Raw genomic sequence first — 12,137 nt, 5'->3', positions numbered from 1 at the left:
TGCCATAGGACCATTGATTCACACCTGCACATGTAGCTGTCCTGCTTTTTTCATACTTTGTGATGTTACAGGACATGCTACTGGAACTTCCAGTGCCTCTGCTCCACTGCCTCAACTGAAGCCCCATTCTGAGGTGGCTTGCAAGACGAGTGGAGCAGATAGCCATACAGTAAGCTAAGAGTCACTGCGAGAGCTGGTGTTACCACCAGTATATACTCTTCTCACCACTTCCTGTAAGTGTAACTGAGCTTTATTAGAATTCAATAATTCAGTTTATTGCTCAGTGCACTCTGGTCTTGTTCTGTTCACAAATTCTGGGCCAGAGGTGTTTTCTGCTATATTTAGACTGATATCAGTTTGCTGAGTGACGATCGTTTCAGGTCCGCAGTACCTTATTTTTCTGAAGTCTGTGCAGCGAGGCCGACATATGAAATTCAGAGTCATTTGCTGCATTTTCAGAGACACGTCGGGTTAATCTGCAAAACAAAACCGGATGGATAAACGAACAAAGCAACTGAAGCTCTGCATTCTGCATGCTAATTTTAGATGTTCCCATTATCATATGGCATTATTTTATTAAGATGACGGAGGCCATTAGGGTGTGTTAAACTACTCACCCGTGCATGCCGCCTAATAATGCACTTATGGATTCATGAGGAAACTTGAATATTAATATGGTCAGCAAATTTCAGCAATGCTTGAAATGAAATCATAGAAAGAGTCAATGGAGGAGTAAAGAGGATGAATATATTTTGTTCAAGGATATTAGTTGAAATGTCTGTCCACTCTAAAATTATATTGTAGTTAAGGATGGATACATCTAGTTTAATCAGCCACTGGCTTTTGCATCATCCTTTGCCTCACTACTCCTGCTGCATTCTTTACAATGTTAAAGGAGAACTATGAGGCGAGTGAAAAATCACTAAACCTCATAGTTCGAGCCGACATGCGACAATGAAACTGTCACAGGTCGGCTCAATAGATCGGGAAGTGAGCGAACACCTACCGTCGCTCGCTCACTTCTCGGACCTGTCCCTGCAGACAGCCGTGACTGTCACTCACGGCTCCCTGCAGGGATTTCCCCCCCCTCCCCGCTCCGATCCTCCAGCGCTGACTGGCGGAACGAACGGGGGAGGGGGCGGGTACATTCACGCAGCTGGGTGGATCCAGACATTAATGTCGGGATCCGTCCCGGCTGCGGCGTCTCAGTATACCGTGAGCTGTACCTGGCGGTATACTGAGCTTTGGGTGATGGGAGGACGTTCGTTTGTGTCCTCCTGTTACCCTTAGGAGAACTATGGGGAAAATCCCTGACCCCATTGTTCTCCTTTATGTAAATAATAATTACTAAGGGGGGGCTGAAAGATATGGCTGAGCTGGGAATTCAGACATTTGTGCTTCTCTGGCAAAGTTCCTGAAATGTAAAGGGGAAACATGAAGGGAATTGTTAAGACATGAGTCATTAAAAGTGATCTAATATTATGTTGCTATAACAAGTTGTTTATTTATTGGTGACCTAATTATCCTTTCACCCTGCAGGGACCAACTGGCCGACCAGGACTTCCTGGAGCTGACGGTTTACCAGGACCTCCCGGTACCATGCTCATGCTGCCTGTAAGTATATAGGGTCAGTCTTTGTATTTGAGAATCTGTGAGGAAAAAAGTTGTAAGAGTAAGTTATCTATGTAAAGAGTACTTTACTTCAGCCCAATAAGAGGTTCAATTTGGTGTCTACTTGAACACAGCTCAAAACTGAAGAACAAAATCCTTCTGGTCGGATTGGCCGTTGTGATCACAGACTAGACTTAATAAGCTTGTGTTGAAAACCTAAATTTGCTCGCTTATTAGCACTGGGCAGAACATGCAACCTGTACTGGACTTCATACATTCATCTTCACATCACTTCTGAATAATCTATAAACGGGGTACTGCAAGATAAAAAAAACAAAAAAAAAACATTTTAACTGTTTTTTTATTTTTTTTAGGAGGATTTTTTTTTTTTTTTTACATTTTAGCATTAGATTGGCAAATAGTATTATGTTGGCATAATTATTCATGTTCTTGTTAACTGTGTACGGAGGTCAGTGCAGGGAGTATAATTGCTATAGTAACCCATATGTCTGATGTGGGTCCTGGGGTAGGAGGGGGTCAATGGGGAGGTGGTAAGTAACAATAAACTGTAAAGATGCCAGCATAGAAGGACTAAAGTTAGGTTCCATTCACACATAGCGTTGTAAATTCAGTGGCACCAAAACGCGCCAATTTTACCATATGCACAGATTCTGCACGTTTGCAGCTAATACTATAGCTGGAACGCGTGGAATCAGCCCAGAATATCGCACATGGACTTTTTTGTGCAACGTGCGTTTTCAGACTGCGTGGATGTCGTGCAGGTGTGAACCAGGTAGATTGTACTGTATTCGTACTGTACTGTATGTCTTTACTAATGAGTGAACGTAGCCTCAGACCTCAGGATCTGTTGCTAGTCACAGTCCCCTCTATGTGCAGTAAGAAGCATTTCCTTATCTGACTAACAGCGTAGATTTATTTCCCTCTAAATGTTTGCTGCAGACTGAAATTAACCCTGTATTATTATTATTATACAGGAATTATATAGCGCCAACAATTTGCTCAGCGCTTTACAAAATAGTGGAGACAGTACAGTTACAATACAATTTACAGTACAATACAGTTTCAGAATGATAGGGTTGGGAGGGCCCTGCTCGTGAGAGCTTACAATCTAGTAGGAGCGGCAAGTGATACAAAAGGAAATAATTTGTAGGACTGAGTTATTGGAGGAAGATGCCCTGAAAAGATGGGTTTTTAAGGATCGCCTAAAGGTGGACAGCGTAGGAGATAGGCGGACAGAATAGGGTAAGGAGTTCCAGAGGATGGGGGACACTGGAGTCCTGGAGGCGAGCGTGGGAGGAGGTAATTCTATTATTATTAACCCTGTATGCCTAATGCAGTCACAGATCCCACAGTTTCTCCTTTACTAGGGTAGATGATGTTTGTATTAGGGTTATAAAGTAATTGTTTTCAACAGCATTAATATTTTGTCCTATTATAAAATATCATTATGATTACTTTAATTATTATTGCTACTACAACTTTAACTTTTATCCAAAACACTGGCATCTAGTAGTCTACACTCTCAGCTCTCCTGCTGTCTTTGATTTAGGCATACGTTATTTAGACATACATATTGTTACAGTTGACACTACCAGCTGTTGCAGATGGAGTTAGCCAGGGGACCCCAATAACATTTTGCTATGGGATCCCATTATTTGTATGCCCCTGGGTCAGTTCTGAAATCTTTGGGTTGAACAGTTGAGGTGGGGCACAGCAATAGTTTAGCTGAAAGGTTTCCTGTTTTGTATAAATTGCTGCTTATGCCGAGTGAATGATCACATCAGGGAACTTGGTTGTCCGGGGATGCTTGCCAAATCCACTACAACAGATGTGTTAGTTGATTAAAAGGTAATAAAGAGTGCTAAGGATCTTTAAGAGCCCCATGCATGCACTTCATAGCATTCTGCAGCTTCCATGGTGGCTTTTCCTACCTCGTCCTTTATTTTACTGAGCTGCACCAGGATTCTATGCTTTCCACAACAGTCACCAATAAATCCTGTTTTTGTGATTTAGAAGCGGTTTAAGATTGCCACAAAACTGTCAGCTATGTGGCCAGCATTAGGGTGCCATCAGTTATTGGCCAAAATGGTTGAATTTAGTAAAAATAGATTTATGTTTTTTGTTGGTTCAAAGTGCTTAGTTGAGTTCTGCTTTAAAGGAAATATCTGCTGAGGGGAATATGGGACTTCCATGCCCAATAGCTCTTTCTGAAATTGCTAGTCGCATGGCTATCATTTTGATGTAGTGGCCTCAATACTTCAATACTTCCTGAGTTAATAGTCATAAGCTAGAAGATACCTGTTGCTGCCTTTACTGACCACATGCTTAATTTGGATCAGTGACAGAGCAAATATTGAAGTCATTAAACCAGTAAAGACAGCGAGGCAGCCGGCATTTCCAGGAAGTTAGCCATGGGAGCCCCCATATTTCTCTCAGCACTGGTGCTCTTTATGTACTGGCCAAGCCACAAGGGGGAGCTATGAATCAGAATCTATAGCTTTCCATTACCTTGCCAAGATCTAGTCCCTAGCAAAGATGGTTAAAGGAAACCCATACTGAGAGAAATGTGGATGCTGTCCCTGCTGACCACCTTCTGAAAATGCAACTTACCTGGCTATCTCTGACCTGGGACAAATATGTGGAATGGAAAGTCAGATAGTCAGGACTCCTAATCTTCATGTTTGTTCCAGGTCATTCCTTTAGAAATGATTGAAGGTGCATTAGCATGATGGCCAGCTAACTAGCATTTCCTGAAGGAGACAGCAGCCATAGCAGCCTTTATATTCCCTCAGTACTGGTTTCCTTTAAGGCGCTCTCATTAGGAGTTCTGTGCGGAGGGAACAGGCCTCTGGTGCTGCAGTAATCCTTCTGATATGAATGTGATTTATCTATTATTCAATACGCGGCAATTTCATGCACCCTTGATAGGGCCTTTTAAGCAAGAATAAATCTAGCAGCCATTTTAAAAGTGAACGGTTTGTATACAGCCTGAAAGCTGCGCGAGGACACATAAAAAACGTTCCATTGACTTGTTTGTAGTTAGCAGAATGATGTTTACACAACATGGAATAAAATGCAGATTGTTTGTTATAAAAGGATATACCCAGTGGGAGTTATGAGAGACAGAATAGGCTGCGGCTCTGTATATACCAGGGTGAAGCTTTTTCTGCATTGAGCCACACTGGATAACAATTATCTGTGTACCCTGAGGCTTCATTCACACTAGGGTGCGATTAGGTGCATTTATAGGTGTTTCAAATGGTTTTCTAAATGCATTTATATGCATCTAATGATTTCCAATGGATCTATTCACACCTTGCATTTAGATGCTTTTAACTGCTGTCAGTTTAGCCGCGTTTAGATAGAAGTCAGGTGTGTCCCGGAATCAATTTTAACTTCTAAACGCACCAAAGCACACCGTAGTGTGAATGGAGCATATAGTCGCCAGACTATTTCAACAACAACAATCTTCCAATAAGATTATATGTGCATTTAATGTACTTTATGCATGCTACTTACCTGTAAAGGCCTCCCTTGTGAGCTCCACCATCTTGGATGTGATGTCAGCAGATCCAGAAGACACAGTACTGTCACTTAAGTAACATTCTCTAGTATTCCCCTTTACCACTACAACAGGAGCTACATCATATTTATGTAGGAAGGTAAAGGAAGAGCTGGGTCAGCACAGACTGTAAATAGACTCTCAGAAGAGAAGAGGGCTACGACATGGCAGGAGGGAAGTGAAGCAGTGAATGTGCTAGTTAATCAACTCTTCCTGGAGTGGTTTAAATACCTAGTAAGTTCAAAGGAACATTTCAACTGAATAAAAAAGTGTTCATGGAAAGGTAGAATGCTGCAAGTAAGCATTTAAAAAGCTTGATTTTTCTGTGCTTTAACCTACAATGTTTTAAGTTGGTGCCATAGAGTCTGTTGGAAGGGTCCCTAGTATTCAAATTAGACAAATATATGGTTTATAAATGTATATTTTTTATATATTTTCATGTGTCCTTTGTGTTGGTCTGTTTTATGAAAACCTGTACCCACTGGAATATTCATGCTTTAGCTCTAAGATTTGATACACAATGTCAAGTTAGCTCCCTCCCCTTTCTTCAGGTCTGCTGTGAAACAAATAGGATTTACCACCTGCTGGTTATTGATTTGGGTATCAAAGTGTGTATATAGCCAAATTTGTATTTTTTTGTTTTGTTTTAGCTTTGGGTATAGAAATGATTTAGGTGTCCCATAGCCACAACAGGAAGTAAGAAATCTCCGCAAAAAGAGAGGAACTTCAAAATGGACAACTGTCACATTTGCAAGATTTCCCCTCACCTCCTTCACTTAAAACACTTTAGATACACTTTGTCACTCATGTAACAGCTCATATAAAAAGCAAATATACTGATAATGTTAATATATTTTCCTTGTAACACATGGAGCCCAGGAAGCCAACGGTTCAGAGATCTGTTGCAGAGGGAGAGCCAGAGGTGAGACTGGTCACTGGGGCAAAATTCAGGTTTAAAGCTCAGCACTTACTGTTGTCACAGCGACAGGAACTGAGGGGTAAATGCCCAATGGGTATACAGAGCACAATAAACCTGACAAGGTTTGTAACCTGGGTGCCATAACTATCACATGTTGTGTTATTTGTAGAAGCTTCTAGCACCAGACAAAGACATTTGTTGATTTATCTTGGCATGTTTCTTTTTGCTTTTCTTGTAGTTCCGCTTCTCAGGAGGAGGAGATGGATCTTCCAAAGGACCCCAAGTATCTGCACAGGAATCCCAGGCTCAGGCAATTCTACAACAAGCCAGGGTAATAAATTAGCTATACTTTGCTGACAGCCACCTACAGGGCCTGTGTGTGTTTTACATTGGAGAGCCTTGAAGAAATAGTAAAATGGAGTCAGTTACATTTCACTTTTGCCAGCATTTCAGAATGAATGGTAATAACAAAAAAGGGACAGACCATAAATATTTAAATTGTGTCCACCCCACAAAAAAGGAGATAAAAAGAGACACAGAACTTTTCTTTTTACAAGAATAGTTTTTAAAGCCCAACTGAACTTTCAGTTTAAATCAGCTAAATACTATGAGGAGAATTTATCAAACTGGAGCAGACAGAATCTGGAGCAGTTGCCCAAGGCAACCAATCAGCTTCTCTTTTCAATTTGTTTAGTTAAGATTTGAAAATTAAAGAAGACAGATGCTGATTGATTGCAGTGCACAGCTGCTCCAAATTCTGTCTGCTCCAGTTTTGATAAATCCCCCCACCTGTGCATGCAAAACTATTCAAAGTCTACAGTTTGTATTCATGTAGACACAGCCTGAGAAAACCCCTTTTACCTGCCAGCATGCCGCAGAGAAGAACATTCCTCTCTGTGTGGAAGCAGTAGTCTCTTTGTAGAGGTTCTATACAACCCCTCCCCCTCTCCCCCGCCTCCGCCACCACCACCACCAAGTCAGAGCTTGAGTTCTTTAATTAGCAGCGAGCGTGAGCTACATACAGAGCTATAGGTCTGGCATAGTAAGGGGTCAGACCTCTGCCTAGAGTCCACTACTTCCACTATTTCCAACTGAGAGCAAGAGTATTTGTTTACAGCATGCTAGCTGGTGACAGACTTTTCTATTCTCTCTTGTGGCTGCTTTCTAATGAAAACTAACTGTAAGACTTTACACACCTTTTGTTTTGCTGCTCCTGAAATGTATTTGGCCGATTTTAAATTAAATGTTTACTTATGCTTTAAAGATCATGCAGCAACAAAAGTCAGAGTATATTAATGGCAAACAATTAGCATTGGCAGTTCTCATTTCTTTCAGTGAAGGTTTTCTTTAAAGTACCCAGCAGTTCAAATGCCCTCCTATATCCCGGTAAAGCCAGGACACAGGCTCTCTGATTACAGAATTATATTTTGAGACCCTTTAGATAAGCACACTTCCTAGACTCGTTCATGATTATTGGGCAAGGATAAGAAAAAAGCATCTACAGAAAAACACTGCAGCCTCCCTGCGATGCGGCCTCCTTTGCTTTAGTAGATGCTTAGAGACATCACATGCACATGTAAGAATGCTTTGACAAATAAAGGTGTTAATAGTTTATTTTTATCAGTTAACAAAATGGAACCTAAATGAACAGAAGAGAAATCCAAATCAAATCAATATTTGTTGTGACCACCCTTTGCCTTCAAAACCGCATGAATTCTTCTAGGTACACTTGCGCACAGATTTTGATGGAACTTGGCATCTTGGAGAACTAATCACAGATCTTCTGTGGATGTAGGCTGCCTCAAATCCTTCTATCTCTTCATGTAATCCCAGACAGACTCGATGTTGAGATCAGGGCTCCGTGGAGGCCAAACCATCACCTCCAGGACTCCCTGTTCTTCTTTACACTGAAGATAGTTCTTAAAGACATTGGCTGTATGTTTGGGGTCGTTGTCCTGCTGCAGATTACATTTGGGGCCAATCACATACCTCCCTAATGGTATGGCATGATTTTCGGGACGGCTTATACTCGAGTATATACGGTATCTGCTTGTATTTCTCAGCATTGAGGACGCCATTGATCCTGACCAAATCTCCAACTCCATTTGCAGAAATGCAGCCCAGACTTGCAAAGAACCTCCACCATGCTTCATTGTTGCCAGCACTCGGCGAACAAACTGCTTCCTGCTACAGCCAAATATTTGACTCATCAGTCCAGAGCACTTGCTGCCATTTTTCTGCACCCCAGTTCGTATGTTTTTGTGCATAGTTGAGTCACTTTGCCTTGTTTCCACGTCGAAGGTATGGCTTTTTGGCCCCAATTCTTCCACTTCTTGCCAGATTTCTCTAGACGTTAGATGGGTATACCTGAGTCTTACTGGTTTCCAACAGTTCAGTGCTGAAGGCATTGCTGGACATCTTCTGATGTCGAAGTAAAATAAGCTTGATGTGTCTTTCATTTGATGCATTGAGTTTCCTTGGCGGACCACTTGCCCGTTTCTTTGTGCTTCTTCAAAAGAGCTTGAACAGCACATCTTGAAACCCCAGTCAGTTTAGAAATGTTTGCCTTGGAGAGACTTTGCTGATGCAGTATAACTCTCTTGTGTCTTGTTTCTGTGCTCAGTCTGGTGGCTCTTGCCATGGTGTATGACCTGTGACATGAAACTATCTTCCACAACCGGTTAACTGGTTAATCATACACCCGGCTCTAATCCTACAAAATCCCTGACTTTGTGCAAGTGTTAGAATTGATGCTGGCTTGAAGCCAAACGGTAGTCACACCAAATATAGATTTGATTTAGGTTTTTCTTCTGTTCACTTTGCATTTTGTAAATTAATAAAAAATAAACAATAAAAGTATACATTTTTGAAAGCATTCTCACTTTACACCATTTTTTCACACCTGCCTAAAACTGTTGCACAGTTCAATATATATATATATATATATATATATATATATATATGTGTACATATATATATTACACACGCACACGTTTCATTTTTATCATAATGCTGCATTTTTTCTATAGCCCAGATTTTTTTAAATGGAAAACTTTTGACTGTACTGAGAGGAAATATACTGAATAGGAGGGGAAATGCACGCTTTGACAGTTGTCACCACAACAAGTATCTCCATTGGAAGATTTCCCCTCACCTTCTGCTCTGGTGACAACTGAACAGTTCTATATTACCCTTCACTTTCTATTCTGTTCACAATGGTCCATGGGACATACAGAGAAGGCGAGTCTTCCCAGCAGGATCACAAAAGCAATAAAAAAATGAATCCTACTCAACTCTACCCAAAATTAAAGCTTGCTTTAGATACACTTTATTATGTTCAGCTATAGTCATAAAAAGGATGCTTGATGGGCAAATCACCATAGTAAATCATAGAAAAGGAAAATCCATTGATTCCATCCAGTGTTTATTCTGTCCTTTCACCAGGTGCTGTATCACAAAGGTATGGTCTTCACTTGTGCGGATGGGTCATTGGAAATTGGTTGACTGCTTATCTGTGAACATTGGTTTATGTGATAAACACATCTCTACCTAGGTGTATCAGAAGTTTTATGAATGCTGCAATATCAGTGGAAGAGTATGATGTGTTTCTAGCCAATATATGCATTTATGTGCATTTTTAATTGTATATTATTACTGTTACAGCTGGCACTGAGAGGACCTTCTGGTCCAATGGGCCTCACAGGAAGACCAGGACCAATGGTGAGAACATACACCCATTATTCAAGGCATGTGACCTTGTGTTTTTATTTTGGTCATGTAACTCTGTGACTTACAGCTGTGTCATTTCAGGGATCTCCAGGTCCTTCTGGATTAAAGGGGGAGTCAGGTGACCTAGGACCACAGGTGAGAATTTGCCTTCTTAAGTCCCTTTATTATGCAGAGAAGCTTATTTACTATCAGGGGTTTTGTTGAGAAAAATGTTTATACAAAATTCAAACCTTTATAATATAAATGCTAACTCCATCCAAAACGTAATGGTTTGCATGGATTCTAGTACATTAAATTGCATTCCAGCTTCTTGCGTCTCAGGGTATTTTTCAATAGGGTCTCTCTCTGGAATCTCCATTTCCCTCCTAATCGGTAAATTCACATACTGTGGGAGCAGTTGTGACACAAAACAATGCAGGGAAATCTCACCGTTGCAGGAGGGACATTGACGCAAACCACGGTTGGGAAATCCAGCCTGTAGCCTAAGATGCAGGCAGGTGATTCAATCCTACCCATACTAAAGGATTAGTTTTGTCTGAAGTTGGGATTTAAGGTAATGCAGCTACTGTACAAACATTTGTTAGTTGTTAGGTCTGACAGGCTATGGCCTGTATATATACATGTGCTGTTTGATTGTAATTTGATTTGCTTTATTTCTGTAGGGTCCTCGTGGTTCTCAAGGTCCCCCAGGTCCTTCAGGGAAGCCAGGACGACGGGTAAGTGTGCAGAATCATCAGTGGCCAAAAGGATGCTAAAAGTCAGCCAACCTACCTTGTGTGTGTTGGAATGTGTCTAATGTTGTCCATGCAGTATAAATGTGTCAGTGTATGTTCAAGATTTCGTGTACTATGTATCTGTCAATAAGGTCTCATTATATATACAATTATTAGAAATATCTGTAATATTATTACTTGTGTTTTAATGTATGTTTTGGTGACTGATGACAATCTTTCACTAAATTGATGTTTAGTAGGGCAATTTATCTGCTGCTTCCCAGACTAACCCCCCTATTTTTGCACCTTTCAGGGTCGGGCGGGCAGTGATGGTGCTCGTGGGATGCCAGGACAAACTGGAACCAAGGTAAGGCTTATCAGAAATGAAGGATTTAACAAAGTGACTTTAAAAGTCCTTACCTTTTAATGTGAACTCAAAATACTTTATCCTCTAGGGTGACAGAGGATTTGACGGTCTGGCTGGTTTACCTGGAGAGAAGGGGCATCGTGTAAGTTTAATTTAGTCCGGTTGTAACTTTTTCCAGTTGATCACATTGGTAATCAAGGGGTAATATATGTGATTGTTGACTATTGACAGGGTGAATCAGGCCCATCTGGACCTCCAGGACCACCAGGAGAAGATGGAGAGCGGGTAAGCTGAGTGCCGTGTTCCATTTTACTCCACGTGCTATGCCCAAGATCGGTTACCACTCAGTCATGATTCATCCATTCCCTGTGTGTAGAAGAAATGCCACTTAGTGCCTAATGTATCAATGTGTTTTAGTGCCTAATGTATCAATGTGTTTTAACTAAGTTCATGTGCTCACCAATGAGACTCCAACTTTCTGAGCAGGTTTGAATCGGGTGGCTAATGTGAAGAAACTCCATTTCTTTGTAAGAACATATTTATACATTAAGCCTTTTGCACTTTTGCCTTAAATCTCTGGGTTTGAATCAAACCAAAGATTCTACCTGCATGGAGTCGGTATATTCTCCAGGTGTCTCTGAGTCTACCCCTTGTGCTAAATTTTTCTCTAGAAGTAAAGAGGCAAACTAGCAGGTTACAGTGTATTATAGCCCAAAACAGTTTGTTTTGTTTTTGTATTAGATTGAGTAAGGTAGGGATAGAGCCCCTGTCAGGTTTTATCTTCCTGATTGTGTCCCTGCTTGGAAGATTTCTGTCTGTTCCAGTGACAGGTGAGAGGAAATCCAAAATTTTGAGTTGCTACCAGAACAGGAATAGAGGGAAATCTTCCAATAGGCATACATGTTCCTGTGACAACTATCTAAAAGAGCATTTCTCTGATTTTGGAGAGATCTCCTCCTATTTCCTCTTTTGTCTACAGGAGAAGTAAAGGTTACTCTTCCCAATTGACACAGACGGAAGTAAAACATTATAGGGTTATTTACTGCTACCTACCCTATCCAAAAAAAGTTAGGTTTTAGATATTCTTTGACTGGTTTCAGTTCAAAATGATCCTAATATTTGTGTTTGTATGTATGTTTAAGAACATTAGAGTGCAAGCTCTTTTGGGCAGGGATTGATGAGTTATATGTTATATCATGTATGTTGAATATATAT

At 40.8% G+C, this 12,137-nt stretch overlaps 1 protein-coding gene across 1 annotated transcript in view; it reads left to right on the top strand.

Annotated features, from left to right (window-relative positions):
• LOC108796813 (collagen alpha-1(V) chain-like) overlaps window positions 1-12,137 on the top strand; it is a 210,575-nt gene that overhangs the window by 105,494 nt on the left and 92,944 nt on the right. Inside the window, exons 12-19 of the mRNA XM_018568345.1 lie at window positions 1,540-1,614; window positions 6,352-6,444; window positions 9,777-9,833; window positions 9,924-9,977; window positions 10,505-10,558; window positions 10,869-10,922; window positions 11,011-11,064; window positions 11,154-11,207. Coding sequence (XP_018423847.1) covers window positions 1,540-1,614; window positions 6,352-6,444; window positions 9,777-9,833; window positions 9,924-9,977; window positions 10,505-10,558; window positions 10,869-10,922; window positions 11,011-11,064; window positions 11,154-11,207 — 495 coding nt within the window. The remainder of the gene's footprint in view (window positions 1-1,539; window positions 1,615-6,351; window positions 6,445-9,776; window positions 9,834-9,923; window positions 9,978-10,504; window positions 10,559-10,868; window positions 10,923-11,010; window positions 11,065-11,153; window positions 11,208-12,137) is intronic.

The sequence above is a fragment of the Nanorana parkeri genome, unplaced genomic scaffold (assembly GCF_000935625.1).
Source record: "Nanorana parkeri isolate BGI_ZX_2015 unplaced genomic scaffold, ASM93562v1 scaffold1174, whole genome shotgun sequence".
NCBI classification, from domain to species: Eukaryota; Metazoa; Chordata; class Amphibia; order Anura; family Dicroglossidae; genus Nanorana; species Nanorana parkeri.
Note: the sequence above shows the minus strand (reverse complement) of the source record. Positions and strands in the feature narration are given on the sequence as shown.